General features: G+C 41.7%; 1 protein-coding gene across 1 annotated transcript in view; it reads left to right on the top strand.

Annotated features, from left to right (window-relative positions):
* Positions 1 to 18,576, top strand: part of PCDH15 (protocadherin related 15) — a 1,516,206-nt gene that overhangs the window by 751,945 nt on the left and 745,685 nt on the right. Inside the window, exon 14 of the mRNA XM_056530010.1 lies at positions 9,736 to 9,870. Within this exon, the coding sequence (XP_056385985.1) occupies positions 9,736 to 9,870 (135 nt within the window). The remainder of the gene's footprint in view (positions 1 to 9,735; positions 9,871 to 18,576) is intronic.

Genomic DNA, 18,576 nt, shown 5'->3' on the forward strand with positions numbered 1-18,576 from the left:
AGCTCTCTGCTTGTAGGGAAAATAGACATACTAAATACATTATACATTGGTTCACATATGCAATATGTCTACTTTATGTTGGCATCATACAGTTGACATGTTTTTACTTTTGGAAGACATCAGAGGGCTTCAAAGTTCAGCAGCTATTTTCTAATTTTTTTAAAAAATGTCAAAGTCTGAATTTTTCAGGGACCAGTTCAGTTTTGAAGTATACAAAATGGCATTCAAAAGTTTGTTAACCCTTTAGGTGTTTCACAGGAATAGCAACAAAGTGAAGGAGAAAATTCAAAATCTCCATTTTTTACACTAACGTGTTCCACCCAGTTTTTGACTTTTTATAAGGGGTAAAAGGATAAAAAGCCCCCCCAAATGTGTAACCCAATTTCTCTCAAGTTAGGAAATACCTTTTGTGACTGTAAAGTACTCTGTTGGTGCACTAAAGGGATCAGAAGGGAAGGAGCGGCAATGGGATTTTGGAGAGTGAGTTTTTCTGAAATGGTTTTTGGGGGCATATTACATTTAGGAAGCCCCCATGGTGCCAGAACAGCAAAAAAACAAATAAACAAAAAAAACAATATGGCATACTATTTTGGAAACTACACCCCTCAAGGAATGTAACAAGGAGTACAGTGATCCTTAACAGCCCACAGGTGTTTGACGACTGTTCGTTAAAGTTAGATGTGTAAATGAAAAAATGTTTTCGCTAAAATGCTGGTTTTTACCCAAATTTAACATTTTTACAAGGGGTAATAATAGGAGAAAATGCCCCACAGAATTTGTAACCCCATTTCTTCTGAGTATGGAAATATCCCATGTGTGGACATCAAGTGCACTGCGGGCACATTTGGCTTTTGGAAAGCAAATTTTTCTGAAATGGTTTTGGGGGGCATGTCACATTTAGGAAGCCCCTATGGTGCCAGAACAGCAAAATAACCCATATGGCATACTATTTTGGAAAGTACACCCCTCAAGGAACGTAACAAGGTGTACAGTGAGCCTTAACGTGGAAGTTGGAAGTGAAAATGAAAAATTAGATTTTTTTCACTAAAATGCTGGTGTTACCCCAAATTTTTCATTTTCACAAGGGGTAATAGGAGAAAAAGCCTCCCAAAATTTGTAACCCTATTTCTTCTGAGTATGGAAATACCCCATATGTGGATGTAAAGTGCTCTGCGGGTAACTACAATGCTCAGAAGAGAAGGAGCGCCATTGAGCTTTTGGAGAGAATTTGGTTGGAGTAGAAGTCGGGGGCCATGTGCGTTTACAAAGCCCCCCATGGTGCCAGAACAGTGGAATCCCCCCCCCCCCCCACACACACGTGACCCCATTTTGGAAACTACACCCAGAGTTTAATAAGGGGTGCAGTGAGCATTTACACCCCACTGCCGTTTGACAGATCTTTGGAACATTGGGCTGTGCAAATGAAAAATAAAATGTTTCATTTTCACGGACCACTGTTCCAAAAATCTGTCAGACACCTTTGGGGTGTAAATGCTCACTGTACCCTTTATTACATTACATGAGGGGTTTAGTTTCCAAAATGGGGTCATGTGTGGAGGGGGGGTCCACTGTTCTTGCACTATGGGGGCTTTGTAAACACACATGACCTTAAATTTCTGACATATTATATCCCCAAAATCCCAATGGCACTCTTTCTCTTCTGAGCATTGTAGTTTGCCCGCAGAGCACTTTATATCAACTTATTGGGTATTTCCATACTCAAAAGAAATGGGGCTACAAATTTTGGGGGACTTTTTAAATATTTCCCCTTGTGAAAATTTAAAATGTAGTGTAACACCAGCATTTTAGTGAAATGTTTTTATTTTTTATTTTCACATCCAACTTTAACGAAAATTCGTCAAACAACTGTGGGGTTTTAAGGCGCACTATACCCCTTGTTACATTCCGTGAGAAGTGTAGCTTCCAAAATGGGGTCACATGTGAGTATTTATTGTTTTGTGTTTATGTCACAACCGCTGTAAAATCAGCCACCCCTGTGCAGATCACCAATTTAGACCTCAAATATACATAGTGGGCTCTCACTTCTGAGCCATGTTGTGCACCGTAGAGCACTTTGTGTCCACATATGGGGTATTTCCGTACTCAGGAGAATTTGTGTTACCAATTTTGGGGTCTTTTTTTCCTTCCTCGCTTGTGAAAATGAAAAGCATGGGGAAACACCAGCATGTTAGTGTATGGTGTATGCTGGTGTAGACCCCAACTTTACCTTTTCATAAGGGGTTAAAGGAGAAAAAGTCCCCCAAAATTTGTAACGCAATTTCTTCTGAGTACAGAAATACCCCATATGTGGCACTAAACTGTTGCCTTAAAATATGACAGTGCTCCAAAGTGAGAGAGCGCCATGCATATTTGTGGCCTAAATTGGGCATTTGCTTCCTCCACCAAAAATACCCTACGGCAGTGTTTCCCAAACAGGTCATCTCAAGCTGTTGCAAAAATCCCAGCATGCCTTGACAGTCAGTGGCTGTCTAGCAATACTAGGAGTAGTTGTTTTTCAACAGCTGGAGGCTCCGTTTTGGAAACAGTGCCGTACAAGCCATTTTTTTTTTATTGGTGTGTGTGGGGGGGGGGGGGGGGGAGGACCATGTAAGGGGTATGTGTATATGTAGTGTTTTACTTTTTATTTTGTATAGGTGTAGTGTAGTGTTTTTAGGGTACATTCACACAGGCGGGGGTTTATAGTGAGCTTCTTGCTGGGTGTTTTAGCTGCCGTAGAAAATTTGCCGCATCTCAACCTTGCAGCAGAAAACTCGCTGTAAACCCCATGCCCATGTAAATGCACCCTGTACATTCACATGGGGGGGGGGGGCAAACCTTGAGCTCTTGAAAAACTAAAACTCCCAGCATGCACTGAAAGACCATACATGCTTGGAGTTGTAGTTATGCAACAGTTGGAGGCACATTGTTTGCAAAACACTGAGAGTTTGTTACTTAACTCAGTGTTTCGCAACCAGTGTGCCTCCAGCTGTTGCAAAACTGCAAGTCTCAGCATGCCCTTCGGTTGTAAGTGCATGCTGAGAGTTGTCATTTTGCAACATTTGGAGGCACACTGGTTGCGAAACACTGAGTTAGGTAACAAACTCAGTGTTTCGCAACCAGTGAGCCTTCAGCTGTTGCAAAACTGCAACTCTCAGCATGCACTTACAGCCGAAGGGCATGCTGGGACTTGTAGTTATGCAACAGCATGAGGCCCACTAATGCAACTCCCAGCATGCTGGGGGTTGTAGTTCTGCAATTTCTGAAGGCACACTTTTTCATAGAAAAAATGTGCTTCCAGCTGTTGCATAACTACAACTCCCAGCATGCACAAACTACCAAAGGCCATGCTGGGAGTTGTAGTAGTGCCTTCTGCTGTTGCATAACATCAACTCCCAGCATGCCTTTTTGTGCATGCTGGGAGTTGTTGTTAAGCAACAGCAGGAGGCCAGCCTTACCTCCACTTATTTCCTGCTACTGCTCTGCTGGATCCTCCTGCCACCGCCACTGTCTCTGTAAATATAACATCACTATTACCATACAGTGAATACCATAAAAAATATTTTCCAATTTTTCACAAAAAAATGCTGCATCTGTCAACAAAAATGCACCACTTATATAAAGTACAATATGTTACAATAAAACTATCTCAGAATCGCTTCCCTCAGAAAAAGCATTCTAAAGGTAATACCATTTAAAGAGATCCAGTGAAATACATTTTTTTAAAAAGGCCCTGGTCATTAAGGTAAAAAAATGGGTCTGTCCATAAGGGGTTAAGGATCCAAAAAAGTTGCGTCACTCACGATTCAGTTCATAGGAAACTTTATTCAATGCATGTTAAAACAACCAGCTGGCAATAGGAGCAGAAATTATGGCCTACAGACATTTCACTGCCAAGTCTGCTTGGACAAGATCTTGACATTAGGAAATGTAACTAGTTCTAATGCAGCTGCCATTTCCATATTTTTAACACTGAAAAGTAGGATTGTGGGTGCATGCTCCAGAAAAGAATTTGTGCAGAATAATGAATGGGCTGCAGATTTCTAATTCTACAGCATGTAATCTTATTCCGCAGATTCCCCATAGGAAAACCATGAATTGAATTACTTCAAGCAGGCCAATATGTAGGAGAAAACTAAATTTCAACTTTGGACTTCTGTTATGGATATTTGAACAGTTCTATAGCAAATATGTGCTGTGTGAACATGGTCTAGTAGTTTTGATTATTATTATTTTTTTTTAATACCTACTTTACCATAATTAGTTATGTCAAGCTGTAGAAAGTCTAACCATTGTGGTCATAAATGGGGAACAAAAGTACAAAAATTAAGCCTTTAGTTCAATGCTGTTTATTTTCGTTTCTACCCCCCAACAATTTCCAATAAATATTAATCTTACTATTCAATTGACTGTTTTCACTTTTCCCTGAATAATCAGATGGACATTTATTTTACAAAAAGGTGTGCAGGGAGGCATGAAACTGCTGTATGCCATGTCCCCGCTGCCTTAGATTCACATCTTCCTAATAGTATGTTCATACAATAATTAAATGTGGGAAATGTCTGCCTGGAAAACATGGGTGGACATTTCAAACATTTGAAAGGTCTGGCGGGCGCAAAGACTGCTCAGAAATGCACCGTCTCATAGATGACAATACATTTCTGAGCGAAATCTAATAGGTTGAATAAAAACACACTTTAGTAGCTAAGTCTTTTAAGATTTGTAAAATGAATGTCAAAAAATTAAACTAAACTTCCAATTAAAATAGATTTTGTACTGACAGAACAAATACTATAATTATTATATATGTGTGGTCCTACTCCAATCTGTGTTGTTCACTGCTATGTGTCCCTCACAGAGATCTTCACCTAACACCTGCTGTCTCTAAAGGGGCTGTTAAAGCTATGTGCATTGGCTTTGACATTACCCATATACTGCTACCTGATTGGCTAGGTGTGCTCTTTAAAAGGCATTATGGAATTAACTAAGTGCATGTGATCTTTCCTCCTTTCTCCCATGTAGCTGGTTATTTTAGCAGGTTCTGCTGAACCAAACCCCTTGAAATTCAGGTTCTAAAAAAAACGAACTTTAAGCAAAGTTCAGACTTTAAATTTGAGTTCCATGGGTTTGGTTTGCTAATTTCTAATAGAATGTACTTTCTAGTTTAGGTGTAGTGGCCCTTTATGCTACGTATAAAGCCTTAATTCCTTTCTGGTATTTACAAGAAGCTTGTAACTCTTTCAAAATAAAGTAATTTAAAGAAAAACAAATAAAGGTTTGCTGTCATATATGCCTTGAGGTGAAAAAGATTGTTCACATTACAAACAATTCTTCCTAAGCAGTGTAATTTTTCACATCAACATTCCCAGATATTTCATAGCTTTCAAAGCGTAGCTAGTATTTATATCTATGACTGGGATGTTGCTTTTGCAACAAATATGTTTTGTTGAAAAATAAGTCCTAAGACAATCCAGAATGCAGGAAATAATAGCTCTATTCAGAGGAGAATCAAACACAGATTGCAACAGAACATGGCAATATTTCAGCCTATAGGATTTAAATATTTGTTATTAACTTTCTATACCTATTCTAAGAAACTTAAAAAGGTGTTACTAAAACACTGCTACAGTCTTGATTTAAAACAAGTACCTTGAATCGTAAAATCAAAATCTGACTTGTTCCATGTGGTACATTTCTGCAGTAAATGTGTGTAATTTGTACTTTATAACTATATATGTTTGATGTTATCATTTCTATAAATGTCCATTTTTATCTGATGAAGGAGCAATGGAAGGCTGCAAAACATGTTATATATGTTGGACTCTAATAAATGCCAGCATTGATTTTACATTACGTGCAGTAGAGCTTGAGCCTGCATAATGCCTGCATTTCTGCAAAACCACTAGATCTGCAGTTATATGAACTGTTATAATTCAAAGAATTATAGTACTATAATAAAATAATGCAATATAGAGACCAAACGCTTGGGCAACAGCTGCAGTCTACTGTATAATGTCCCACTCTACAGTGTGGCGTGCGCTTCACAGCTACAATCTGAAACACAGTATCAGTGTGTAGTGCTCACTCATAAGAAGCAATTCCGAAAGTATATTCCATGAAAGATATGAAGAGAGAGAGAGGGCACTCACCCAAATTCTGATGAATCAAGTGGATTTATTCATAGCAGACAGTGCGGAGTGTAAGACATACACAGGACGGGTCGGATCAACAGGTGAACAAGGGCTCTTGTTCACCTGTTGATCCCGCTCGTCCTGTGTATGTCTTACACTCCGCACTGTCTGCTATGAATCAATCCACTTGATTCATCAGAATTTGGGTGAGTGCCCTCTCTCTCTTCATATCTTCCATGGAATACACTATAATAAAATAATGTGACAAAATAGTAAGAATGCCATATATTCAGAACTAAGGCTCATGGGCAGGATTACTAGGTTTAGGATTTCTCAGTTATCCTTTTAAATTGTGTGCTAGAGTCTTGGAAGATTTTTACGGTATGAGAACCAAGGGTGACTAAATACAGAACTTAATAATACACTGAAATCTGTCATATTCTTGGCAGTGGTATATACCTAGTTGATACCTTATTACACACAAAATTCTGAATCACATATTTCCCTGTTCATGCCCATATAAGAAAAATATATAACTGTCTCTGTCCTATTAGCTTAGGCCCCATTCATACCCCATTCAGTGTTATTGTGCTACAAGAAGATGAAAAGATGAACAACACATATATAGTAAGTTACTTATTGACTAACATGAAGTAATGTATGCAAATGTATAGGGTACAATATGCTGCAAAGCTATAAATTTTTTTCCCCTTCATTTTTCAGGATCCGAAAGTGTAGCATACTTTCTCCCATACTGGAGATCACAAGGATCAGAGCAAACAGACCTCTCACAATAAGATACTAATCCCCTATACCAGTGATGGCGAACCTATGGCACGCGTACCACAGGTGGCACGCCGAGCCCCCTTTGTGGGCACGCGGCCATGGTTGCCATTTGATGCGCTCCACCGCGCTGGACTTCCCTGAACTTCCGCTATGCTCCTCCCAAGCTCGGGGCGGCAGGAGCGGGGGTGCGGGGGAGCCAACAGGAGCCACCCGCACAATGTGCACAGGGTCAGGTCTTACCAGCAGCAGTGAGTAGGTGCTCTATTCTTGCAGAGTGTGCGCTGCGTGGACGCCATCCACGGCAGGCCGGCGCGATGACGTCACATCATCGCACCGGCGCCCGGAGATCTCGTCCCCGTGGCGCACACTCTGCAAGAATAGAGCTGCCTGTGATAAAGGTAAAAACAGAGAGAGCTGCTCGGGCGGGAAGGCACAGAAAAGGGCACATAAAAGGGCACATAACGAGGGGGATTTTAAGTTAGGAGCACATGACAGGGGGGCATTATAAGTTAGGAGCCTATGTTAGGGGGCATTATATGTGAGGGGCACATGACAGTTGCCCCCTGTCATGGGCCCCCCAAATATAATGCCCCCTGACATAGGCTCCTAACTTATAATGCCCCCCTGTCATGTGCCCCCCACATATAATGCCCCCCTGACATAGGCTCCTAACGTATAATGCCTCCCTGTCATGTTCCCCCCACATATAATGCCCCCCTGACATGTGCCCCCAACATATAATGCCCCCCTGACATGTGCCCCCACATATAATGCCCCCCTGACATGTGCTCCTGACTTATAATGCCCTGTCATGTGCCCCTCACATATAGTCCCCCCATCATGTGCCCCTCACATATAATGCTCCCCCCCCTGCGTGCGCCCATAACCAGAGCAGAGCATCGAGAAGGAGGAGAACCAAAGATGACGTGCGCATGGTAAGTGACCAGCGGGACGTCATCTTCGGTATTCCGACCACCGCTCCCCCGCTCTCGGGACCTACTGCTATGGCCAGACTGGAGGAGCGGTGGTCGGGACACTGAAGTGGGGCAGTACCCACACATACAGCCTCCAGCCATACACTGTACAGTGGTCCCTCAACATATCATATTAATTGGTTCCAGGAGAACCATCAAATGTTGAAACCATCATATGTCGAGTACATATGTCTATGTAAAAATGGTAATTGGTTCTGGGGCCTCGGAACCATTGTATGTTGAATACATATCTCTATGGGAAACTGCTAATTGGTTCTGGGATGACCATTGTATGTGGAGTGTATGGGGAGTGTTTAACAAACCCGGGTGCCTCCAGCTGTTGCACAACTACAACTCCCAGCATGCATGTACAGCCATTGACTGTCTGGGCATGCTGGGAGTTATAGTTTTGCAACAGCTGGAGGCACAATGATAGGGAAACATTGATGTATGGGGTGTATAGTGTGTGTATATGTATTGTATGTGATGTGTGACATCGCATACAGTACTGTACAGTTCTTTAAATACCTTCAGGGGGGACAGAATGTCCTCCATTACGATCCTGCCGACTACAGATCCTTAATAAAGGAAGGGGAGGGCAGCCAGCAGCTCATTGGATGCCTGCAGCAAGATGCTGCAGGCTATTGGCTATGGCTGCACTGGGGGGGGGGGGGGGGGCGGGGCTTACATGGAGCTCACAGTGGAAGCTTGTGTGAGTTAGCAGGACAATAAGTGAGTAACAGGAGGCAGAACGGGGCACACGGGGCACATTAAACAACTATCTGTCAGTTGCTGAAGTTGTCAGCGCTGTCAGATAGCTGTTTGTACGATGGCCCCGACACACAGCAGCATCATATGTCGAGGCTGCCTTCAACATACGATGGGCTCTGAGAGGCCATCATATGTTGAAATGATCATATGTCGAGGCCATCATAAGTCGAGGGGTCACTGTATATGGCTGGAGGCTGTATGTCTGTGGGGGAACTATACTGCACCTAATGTGGGGGTGACTATACTGCCTACCTCATGTGGGGGAACACTGCCTACCTAATATGGGGGAACAGTGCCACCCTTATGTTGGGGAACAGTGCCAACCTAATGTGGGGGAACAGTGCCAACCTAATGTAGGGGAACACTGCCAACCTAATGTGGGGGAACACTGCCAAACTAATGTTTGGGAACACTGCCAACCTAATGTTTGGGAAAACTGCCAACCTAATGGGACTATACTGCCAACCAAATGTGGGGGAATTATACTGCCAACCCTAATGTGGGGGGACTATACTGCCAACCCTAATGTGGGGGACTATACTGCCAACCCTAATGTGGGGGAACTATACTGCCAACCCTAATGTGTATTCTGATTTATTTGCTGTGCTGGCACTTTGAGGGGAAAAAAGTTGGTGTGCATTACGTTTTGAGCACTCGGGTTCAAAAAGGTTCGCCATCACTGCCCTATACTGTGGATATGGAATAAATTGTCTTTCACTGGACAACCCCTTTCTATTTGAGAAATTTTCTTCATTCTCATAGAATAGAATATCATTTCTATATTTTTTCCTGTAATGTTAAAAGTAGTAGATATAATCAGACAAGTGCCCAAGACAAATCACTACATGTGTGACTATTAGGTGTATTGCTGCAACAGAACCTTGGGCGTACAATATATCTCAATAAAAAAAAATACACAAGATAATATCATAAAATTTGCCAGTCATGTCATAGAAGTATTATCTCCTAATTCTGTGACCTTTTATTTAACAGTAAATTGAATCTAATGCAAATTTGGGCCTTTATAAAGTTAATGGCTGATTTTGTATTAACATGCCTCCTGCTTTCTTTTGCAGACAAAAGACCCTCAACTCTACCTATATTTAACAGGCTACAGTACAGTATTTGCAGTAACTCAGACCGGAATTACTCGCCATCTCACGTTGCTTCAACCAGTTGACCGTGAACGTCAGCAACTCTATCAGTTTTCAGTGAGTATTTATATATGTTGTAATTGGTTATGAATTGGTATATGCTAACACCCTACAGGTGACTATGCCTAGCACAGCTGTTTAATCCCAGTAAAGAGACTGTACAAACAACCTCTGATCAAACATTGATGTGCCTTGCATGTTGACAGACTCCTAACATGCCACTTGTTAAGATCACTTCCCGGTAGAATGGTCTTGACCCAAACAGATGGAAGAGGTGTTTTCCTACAAGATTATTTAATTGTGTCCACCTGATAAGTGGAATTGCTTTGAAGTGTGTAGGAAGGTCAGGTAGCAAAATACCTCATTGTCTTCGACATTATGAAAATGTTTGAGTCTTGGGTATTCAGTATTCTACAGAAACCAAACAACGAGTAAGTTACGTAGATACACTATGTTGGTTGGAAGAGTTTAGAGAATATAGATGATCTGAGAAGGTACATGAGTCAACAAAAAATCTTCCTACAGAATAATGTAAGATATGTTAACTTTTGCAATAAAAGACATATTAAGGAAAGAGTTGAAGGAAATTAAATTTTGTTAGGACAACCTACACTTGCTCACATTTGACACTTTCAACGCCTTCTTGGAATCAGTGGTGAGAAGAAGAAAAGACAATGTTTCTGTTTAGCATAATAAATTGCACAAAAAAACCTTTCTTCTTACGAAACCTACATCCCCTACCTTATAAATTTGGGGAAGAACCAAGGAGTTTTGTTGGGACAAAAGTTTTGGCCTTCCCTTTACTTCAGTATTAACCCCTTAAGGACGCAGGGTTTTTCAGTTTTTGCATTTTTGTTTTTTCCTCCTTACCTTTTAAAAATCATAACCCTTTAAATTTTCACCTAAAAATCCATATTATTGCAAATTTTTTGCATCACCAATTCTACTTTGCAGTGACATTAGTCATTTTACCCAAAAATCAACGACAAAATGGAAAAAAAAAATCATTGTGCGACAAATTCGAAGAAAAAACGCCATTTTGTAAATTTTGGGGGCTTCCGTTTCTACACAGTGCATATTTCGGTAAAAATGACATCTTATCATTATTCTGTAGGTCCGTATGGTTAAAATGGTACTGTACTTATAAAGGTTTAATTTTGTCGTACTTCTGGAAAAAATCAACTACATGCAGAAAAATGTTTACGTTTAAAAATGTCCTCTTCTTACCCCTATAACTTTTTTATTTTTCCATATGCAGGGCGGTTAGAGGGCTCATTTTTTGTGCCGTGATCTGAAGGTTTTATCGGTACCATTTTTTGTTTTGAACAGACTTTTTGATCACTTTTTTTCATTTTTGAATGGTATAAAAAGTACCAAAAATACGCTTTTTGGACTTTGGAATTTTTTTCTACGTGTACGCCATTGACCGCGTGGTTTAATTAATGACATATTTTTATAGGTCGGACATTTATGCATGCGGCAATACCACATATGTTTATTTTTATTTCTATTTACACTGTTTAATTTTTTTATGGGAAAAGGGGGTGATTCAAACTTTTACTAGGGAAGGGTTTAAATGATCTTTATTAACACTTTTTTTTTTGCAAAGTTATCGGCCCCCATAGGGGCCGATAACATTACATACACTGATCTTTTACACAGATCACTGGCATGTATTAACACGCCTGTGATCAGTGTTATCGGCGCTTGACTGCTCCTGCCTTGATCTCAGGCACGGAGCAGTCATTCGTAGGGTCCCTCCCGGTGTCCTGTAAGCTGTTCGGGATGCCACAATTTCACCGCAGCAGTCCCGAACAGTCCGACTGAGCAGCCGGGATAGTTTCACTTTCGATTCAGATGCGGCGGTCAGCTTTGATTGCCGCATCTGAAGGGTTAATACAGGGCATCACCGCGATCGGTGATGTCCTGTATTAGCCACTGGTCCTGGCCGTTGATGGCTGCCGGGACCAACCCGATATGATGTGGGGTCACCACGTAACCCTGCGTCATATCGCGGGAGCTGGCGGAGGACGTAAATATACGTCCTTCGTCGTTAAGGAGTTACACAAAGAAATTAATCTGTAGCTACTTTTTTTTTTTTTTTTACCATCATGCTGCATTTGAAATAGGTCAAAACTAACACAGTGCTGTGATTTATTGAGTATTTGACCCTTTATCCTCTCTGTTAGCTACATTGTCACATTTGAATGGTCCACATCATCAAAGTATAGTACTATTAATATTAGACAAAGTTAAACCAAGTAAACACAAAATGCTGGTTTATGGCCAAAAGCAGAAGAACAATAATCCAAAGCACACAAGAAAGTGTAATTTAGGTGGCTCAAAATAAACAAAATTAGTAGCCGTTAAAAGATTAAAACCAGGATTTAAGCAGACAGACAGGCTCAGCATCAGTTAAAGAGTAAACCTGGAGCCTTACATAGTTTGTAAGGTTGAAAAAAAGACAAGAGTCCATCGAGTTCTACTGTGTTGATCCAGAGGAAGGCAAAAAAAAAAAAAAAACATGAGGCTGATGCCATTTTCCCTATGAGGAAAAATGCCTTTCCAGACTTCAATATTGCATCAAATAAATCCTTGAATTAACATTCAATCCACATAAATCTAGTATCCATAACCTGTAATATTATATTTTTCTAAAAAAAAAAAAAAAAAAAAAAAAACATCCAGGCCCACCTTGGATTTGTTGATCACGTGTCAAAGCTTTCCACAAAGAAATATCTGTCTGTGATGATGGTGAAACCTTCTTTCATCTTTCCTATTTGAATTTATCTTGTAACAGGTACACTTTATCTAAACTAAAGGAAAGGTGAGAGTAAATACTTAGGTATGTCTTGAGTTAAACTCTATGGATACGAAGCTTTCTAATAGATGTATTAATCTTATTATACAGATATGGTACATGATATAAATAATTTGGACTGAATTTTGAATGTACTTTAAAATGATTATCCTACTAAAAATGAGTAAAGTTGAAGTCTATAACTGCATTTTAAAATCCAAAATGTTCTATTTTATAAGTTTTTAAGTTTTTTTTATACAGCAATACTCACAGTCGGACATTTACAAACAGATACAAAAGTGTGATCATGTCCCTTTTACAAAGCTTAGGAAGTGTTAAATCCTGAAAAAATATGAAACAAAATAACCTATTTCAAATTGTTTCATTAAAATTGACATTCAGACATTTCTGTACTGGAGGTATATTACATTATTTAAGGCATGTTTCAAATTAAATTATTCTAGCAAATCCAGTCTTGATGACTGACACTGAAAGCTCAAGGTTTGCTATTGGTCTTATAAATACGTTTTGTAACAGAGGAAAAACTCACACATAGTACAATTCTTTTACAGTTCAGTTATGTTAAAAGGGTATTCCATGATTTTTTAATATTTGACTGTGCTATAGGGGCTGTTAAGTTAGTTTAGTTCATAATATAGTGTCTGTACCTTTGTGTATTGGTGGACTCATAATATTCTTTGATTTTTGACCCAAGGTTTATATTTAACAGCTTAAAAAATGAGTGAAGTCTCAGATTTTCCCAAGTTGCAGTGTGTCCTGAGACATTACATCATTAGTCAGTTGTTCAGAGGAAGCCTGTCTGCTTCAATGGGTGAAGCGACCGCTGGGTGGGAGGAAGATCATTCTGCACAAATTATAGTTTTGCAACAGCTGAAGGCACCCTGGTCAGAAAATACTTGTCATCTTGGTAAAACATAGCCTTTCTAATATACTTCATAAAAAATTATTATTTTGTTTCCTTTTTATAGAAATCATGGTTTAAAAAAGCTTAAGCACAGGCATGGACAAAATCCAGTAAGTTAGGGTGGGCTAGCACTGCACTGTGTCTGATAGGACAGGAGAGAGCAGAGAGGAGTACTATCAGATAGGAGAGAGCACCCAGGAGTACAATCAGACAGGAGAGAGCACAGAGAAGTTCTGTAAGACAGGAGAGAGATCACAGAGGAGTCGTATCAGATAGAGGACTACAATCAGACAGAAGAGAGCACAGAGGAGTGCCATCAGACAGGAGAGAGCAAAGAGGAGTACTATCAGACAGGAGAGAAAACATAGGAATCCCATCAGACAGGAAAGAGCACAGAGGAGTACTATCAGACAGGAAAGAGCACAGAGGAGTACTATCAGACAGAAGAGAACACAGAGGAGTGCCATCAGACAGGAGAGAGCACTGAGGAGTACTATCAGACAGGAGAGAGCACAGATGAGTACCATCAGATAGGAGAGAGCACATAGAACTACTATCAGACAGGAGAGAGCACAAAGGAGTGCTATCAGACAGGGGAGAGCACAGAGGAGCACTATCACACAGGAGAGAGCACAGAGGAGTACTATCACTCAGTAGAGAGCACAGAGTAGTACTGTCAGACAGGAAAGAGCACAGAGGATAACTGTCAGACAAAAGAAAGCACAGAGGAGTACTATTAGACAGGAAAGAGCACAGAGGAGTGCTATCAGACAGGAAAGAGCACAGAGGAGTACTGTCGGACAGGAGAAAGCACAGAGGAGTACTATGAGACAGGAAAGAACACAGAGGAGTACTATCAGACAAGACAGAGCACAGAGGAGTACTATCAGACAGAGGAGTGCCATCAGACAAGAGAAAGCACAGATGAGTCCTATCAGACAGGAGAGAGCACAGAGGAGTCCTATCAGACAGGAGAGAGCACAGAGGAGGACTATCAGACAGGAGAGAGCACAGAGGAGGACTATCAGAAAGGAGAGAGCAAAGAGGAGGACTATCAGACAGGAGAGAGCACAGTGGAGTGCTATCAGACAGGAGAGAGCACAGAGGAGTGCTATCAGACAGGAGAGAGCACAGGGGAGTGCTATCAGACAGGAGAGAGCACAGAGGAGTACTATCACACAGAAGAGAGCACAGAGGAGTGCTAGCCTACACTTACTAGACTTTGTCAATGCCTGTGCTTCAGCCTGGACAAAGCCATGATTTTATAGCCATGATTTCTATAAAAAGGAAATTAAAATTTCTTAAGAACCATATTAGAAATGTTAATGTTTTGCCAAGATGTACAACATATAAAAAGTTTTTGTATCTGACAATGCCCACTTAAGTCAATAAAAATATATAATTGTACGCTGTACTTGTGTATCTCCGTCTCTCCCATAGAGATGAATGGAAGGCATATGCTGACCCCAATTCCATGCGTAAGTCGGAGTTCCATACAGGAGATCACTGGAGGTCCAATCAGTCAGACCCCCCCCAGGATCAGACATCTTATCCCCTATCCTTTAGGATAGGGGATATATTTTCCAACACCACAGTACCCCTTTAAGAAAGTTGAGCTAGGACAAAAATTTGAAAAAAGGAGAACCAAAAGAAGAACAATTTCCAAAGTCAAATTAATGGTCTTTGTTGTATTCAAGAAAATATTGAAAATAACTTTTTGTCAAAAAAGTTGCATTTTCAAGCAAGACCATTATATATTTAAAAGAGTGCCAAACTTAAAAGGGCACTCTGTCCCTAGAAATCTTATGCCCTATTCAAAGGATAGGGGATAAGATGTCTGATCGCAGGGGTCCTGCCACTAGGACCCCCCATAATTTCAGCTGCAGCACCACAGTCATTCCGTGCATGGAGGAAACATTGCTCCGTTCCTGATGACTAGTCATGCGGCGCTGACATTACAGCCACACCCCTCATGATGCCCCCTCCCATAGTCTTGCATTGAGGGGGTGTGGCTGGGACATCACAAGGGGGCATGGCCGTGATTGCGAGACCCCCACGATCAGACATCTTATCCCCTATATATATTTAACATGTATGTCAAAAACTGTCATACATGTTAAATATGTATGTATATATATAAATATATATATATATATATATATATATATATATATATATATGTGTGTATTGTGACAAACCGTCTTGGGGATTAGCTCTGGGATCGTCCTGGTCACTTGCCACGGGACATGTTCCTCACAATAACACCACAGACCACAGTTCCACATACAAGTCTGGCTCCTCGCCAGCTTTATTTCCACAGGTTGCAGGTAAAACAAAACATAAACAGGAACAAAATAAAGTCATAGACTGTCTGGTCACTGACTACACATATCAGCATGCCCTGACTTCAAACTGGTGAGCTACCCTCAGACAGTAAAACATATGACTTCTGCAACCTGTTACTCACAGTTCACACCACTTCTTGGACCACTCACAATTTCAGCTGTATGCTTCCTCAACAGGGTCCGAGTGTCTCTCCCTACAGCAGCATGCTGTTTCCCAGGGAGAGCCCCAATTATTCTGTTTCCTTTCCTTTTAAACACACTTTCCCTTCCTGATACCTCATTAATCAGGCCACAGGTGGAGCATTCTCCAGAGTTAGCAAGGGAAATACACCCTTTCCTTGCCACACTGCCACATATCCCCCCCCCCCCTTTGCTCAGACCACCGGGAAGGAGCACATGTATTTGAAAGGCAGAAATCATCTGCCTTTCCTTTCTCGTGGACAACTTTTGTCCCACAGTCTCTGAAGTGCTTGACTTTTTTCTTCCGGACTTTTACCAGCCACCAATTGCAAGTCTCTCGGTCACACCTCTCCAGTACCAGGTTCTTCACCCTGGTGTGGGCAGGGTTCTTGAAATTAAGGACAGAGAGGACCGATGCTTCTAACCTTTGTTTTCTTCTGGCTTGCCGGACATCTGCCTCTGCTTCAGAGAATCTTTCGGCCTCAGTGGCTTCACCAACCACTGTCTTGTTCTCTGTAACTTCAGAGGACCTCCGACATGGGTCCATCTCAGTTTCAACTTTAGAGGGCTTCCCACCTGGTTTCACCACAGTTTTGACTTCAGTGGATTTCTCACATGGTTTCACCTCACCCCTTCCAGCTTTCTCTTTAGGGGCACCAGCTTCCCCAGGTTTGGCTTCAGAGTCTTTGGCTCCTTCAGATTCTTGTGTAGAATCAGCTTCTACTATTGTTTGGCTCTTCTCTGCAGCTTCTTCAGGCTTACTCTTCTCTTCACCTGTAGCTTCAGTTGTGCCATTCTCTTTACTCATAGCTTTTGAGGTTGACTCTGGTTTAGCTCCTGCTTCAGTGGATTTCTCTGCCTCAGCATTACCTTCAGAATTTTTGGTCTGCTCAGGTTCAGAGGATTTCCCGCCTGACTTCTCCTTAGTCTCCACTTCAGAGGATTTTACACCAGGTTTCAGCTCAGTCCTAGCTTCAGAGGACTTCTTACAGGGCTTCACCTCAATCTTAGCACTAGAGGACTTTTTACCGGGCTTCAGAGAAAGCACCCCGGAATCCCGTATCTTCTGCCCCAGAAGCCTTTCTTGAGCCAATTTCACCATATTTTGGTCTCTGCTCTCTTTTAGGACTTCCTGGTCCTCTTCCTTTTTCTCACATTTTTGCTGCTTACACTGGAGCTTAGTGGACTTCATCCTCTCACTGTCAAGCAACTCTGTCAAGTCCCTGACAGTATCTTCCGAAGACAGCAATTGTTTCCTCAATTGTTCATTGTCTGCCAGCACAGCCATCTGCTCGTAGAGTTGCACTCCCAGCAAAACCAAGGCAGCTACGTGGGACCTTCTGCGCATTTCGTTCTGTGCTTCCAGGCTTCATGTCATCTTCCAGCTTTATATATTTCAGCTGTTCACTCTTGAGTTGTGCAGAGATCATATTCTCACTGTCCAGCAACTGTTTTTTGGTCTTCTCTAACTCATTGCTAAATTATCCACTCTCACCAATCTGTTCAGATAGATCTGAAATCTCCTGTTGCAAGTTCTTGTTTTCATGTTTCAGAGTCTCAACTTGTTCCAGGGCCTCCTCATACTGCTCACGGAGCAAGTCATTGTCATGACGAGCAGATTGAAGAGCATGTGCAAGGACATTATTCGCCTTGACTTCCTCCTCAAGTTGTCTCTTAGCTTTAGAGACACTCTCCAGATTTCTGGCAAGAGCCTTAACTTCCATCTTCATTTCATTCTTCTCTTTTTCTATTTTTTCCATGGCTACCAGCCTAGCATTGTGATCACTTTGCAGAGCCTGATATGCTCCATGTAGAAGACTCACTTCTTCTTCCTGGAATGACATCCGCTTGGCCAGACTCTCCACTTCACTCTCCTTGCTGGTCACAAGACCCTGGGAGCGGGACAGTTCATCCAGCAGAGCCACAATCTCCCTTTTGTGATGCTCCATGACTTTTTCCAGCTGAAGCCTCGCTTCTTGCTCTTTCTTAAAGTCAACAAGTGATTTGTCCCTCTCCTCTGTCAAGCGATGTACCTCTTTTTCTTTCTCCATCAACTTCACAGAAACCATCTGCAGGGTTTCTTCCAGATTCTGGATCTGCTCCAGTTTTTTTCCAAGGCCAGCTCGTCTTTTCTGAGACCTTTTACTGACAGTGGTCTCCTCACTCTCGCTGTTAGACCTTGAGACATCCTCTGGTCCTCTGTCAGACACTCGACCCAGCTCTTCTCCATCTCTAGACGAAGTCTCCCCCTTTTTCGGGTTTGCAGCCACTTGTGCCTCATTTTTATCATCAACAACAGGTGCCACTGACACCTGGCACTCTTCCTCTCCCACCACGTTGGCAACTCTGGAGACTCTTGCTAAACACTCCTGTAGGACCGGCAATCCCTTGGCGGTAAGTTTGTTGCTCCTAGCAACAACTTCAATGGCTCTGGGCACCAGCAAACTCTCAGGTGCCCTCTCGGCATCCCACAGCTGCCAGAAATACGGAAAGTCTCTGCCCAGTACAATTTC

The sequence above is a fragment of the Hyla sarda genome, chromosome 7, assembly GCF_029499605.1.
Source record: "Hyla sarda isolate aHylSar1 chromosome 7, aHylSar1.hap1, whole genome shotgun sequence".
NCBI lineage: Eukaryota > Metazoa > Chordata > Amphibia > Anura > Hylidae > Hyla > Hyla sarda.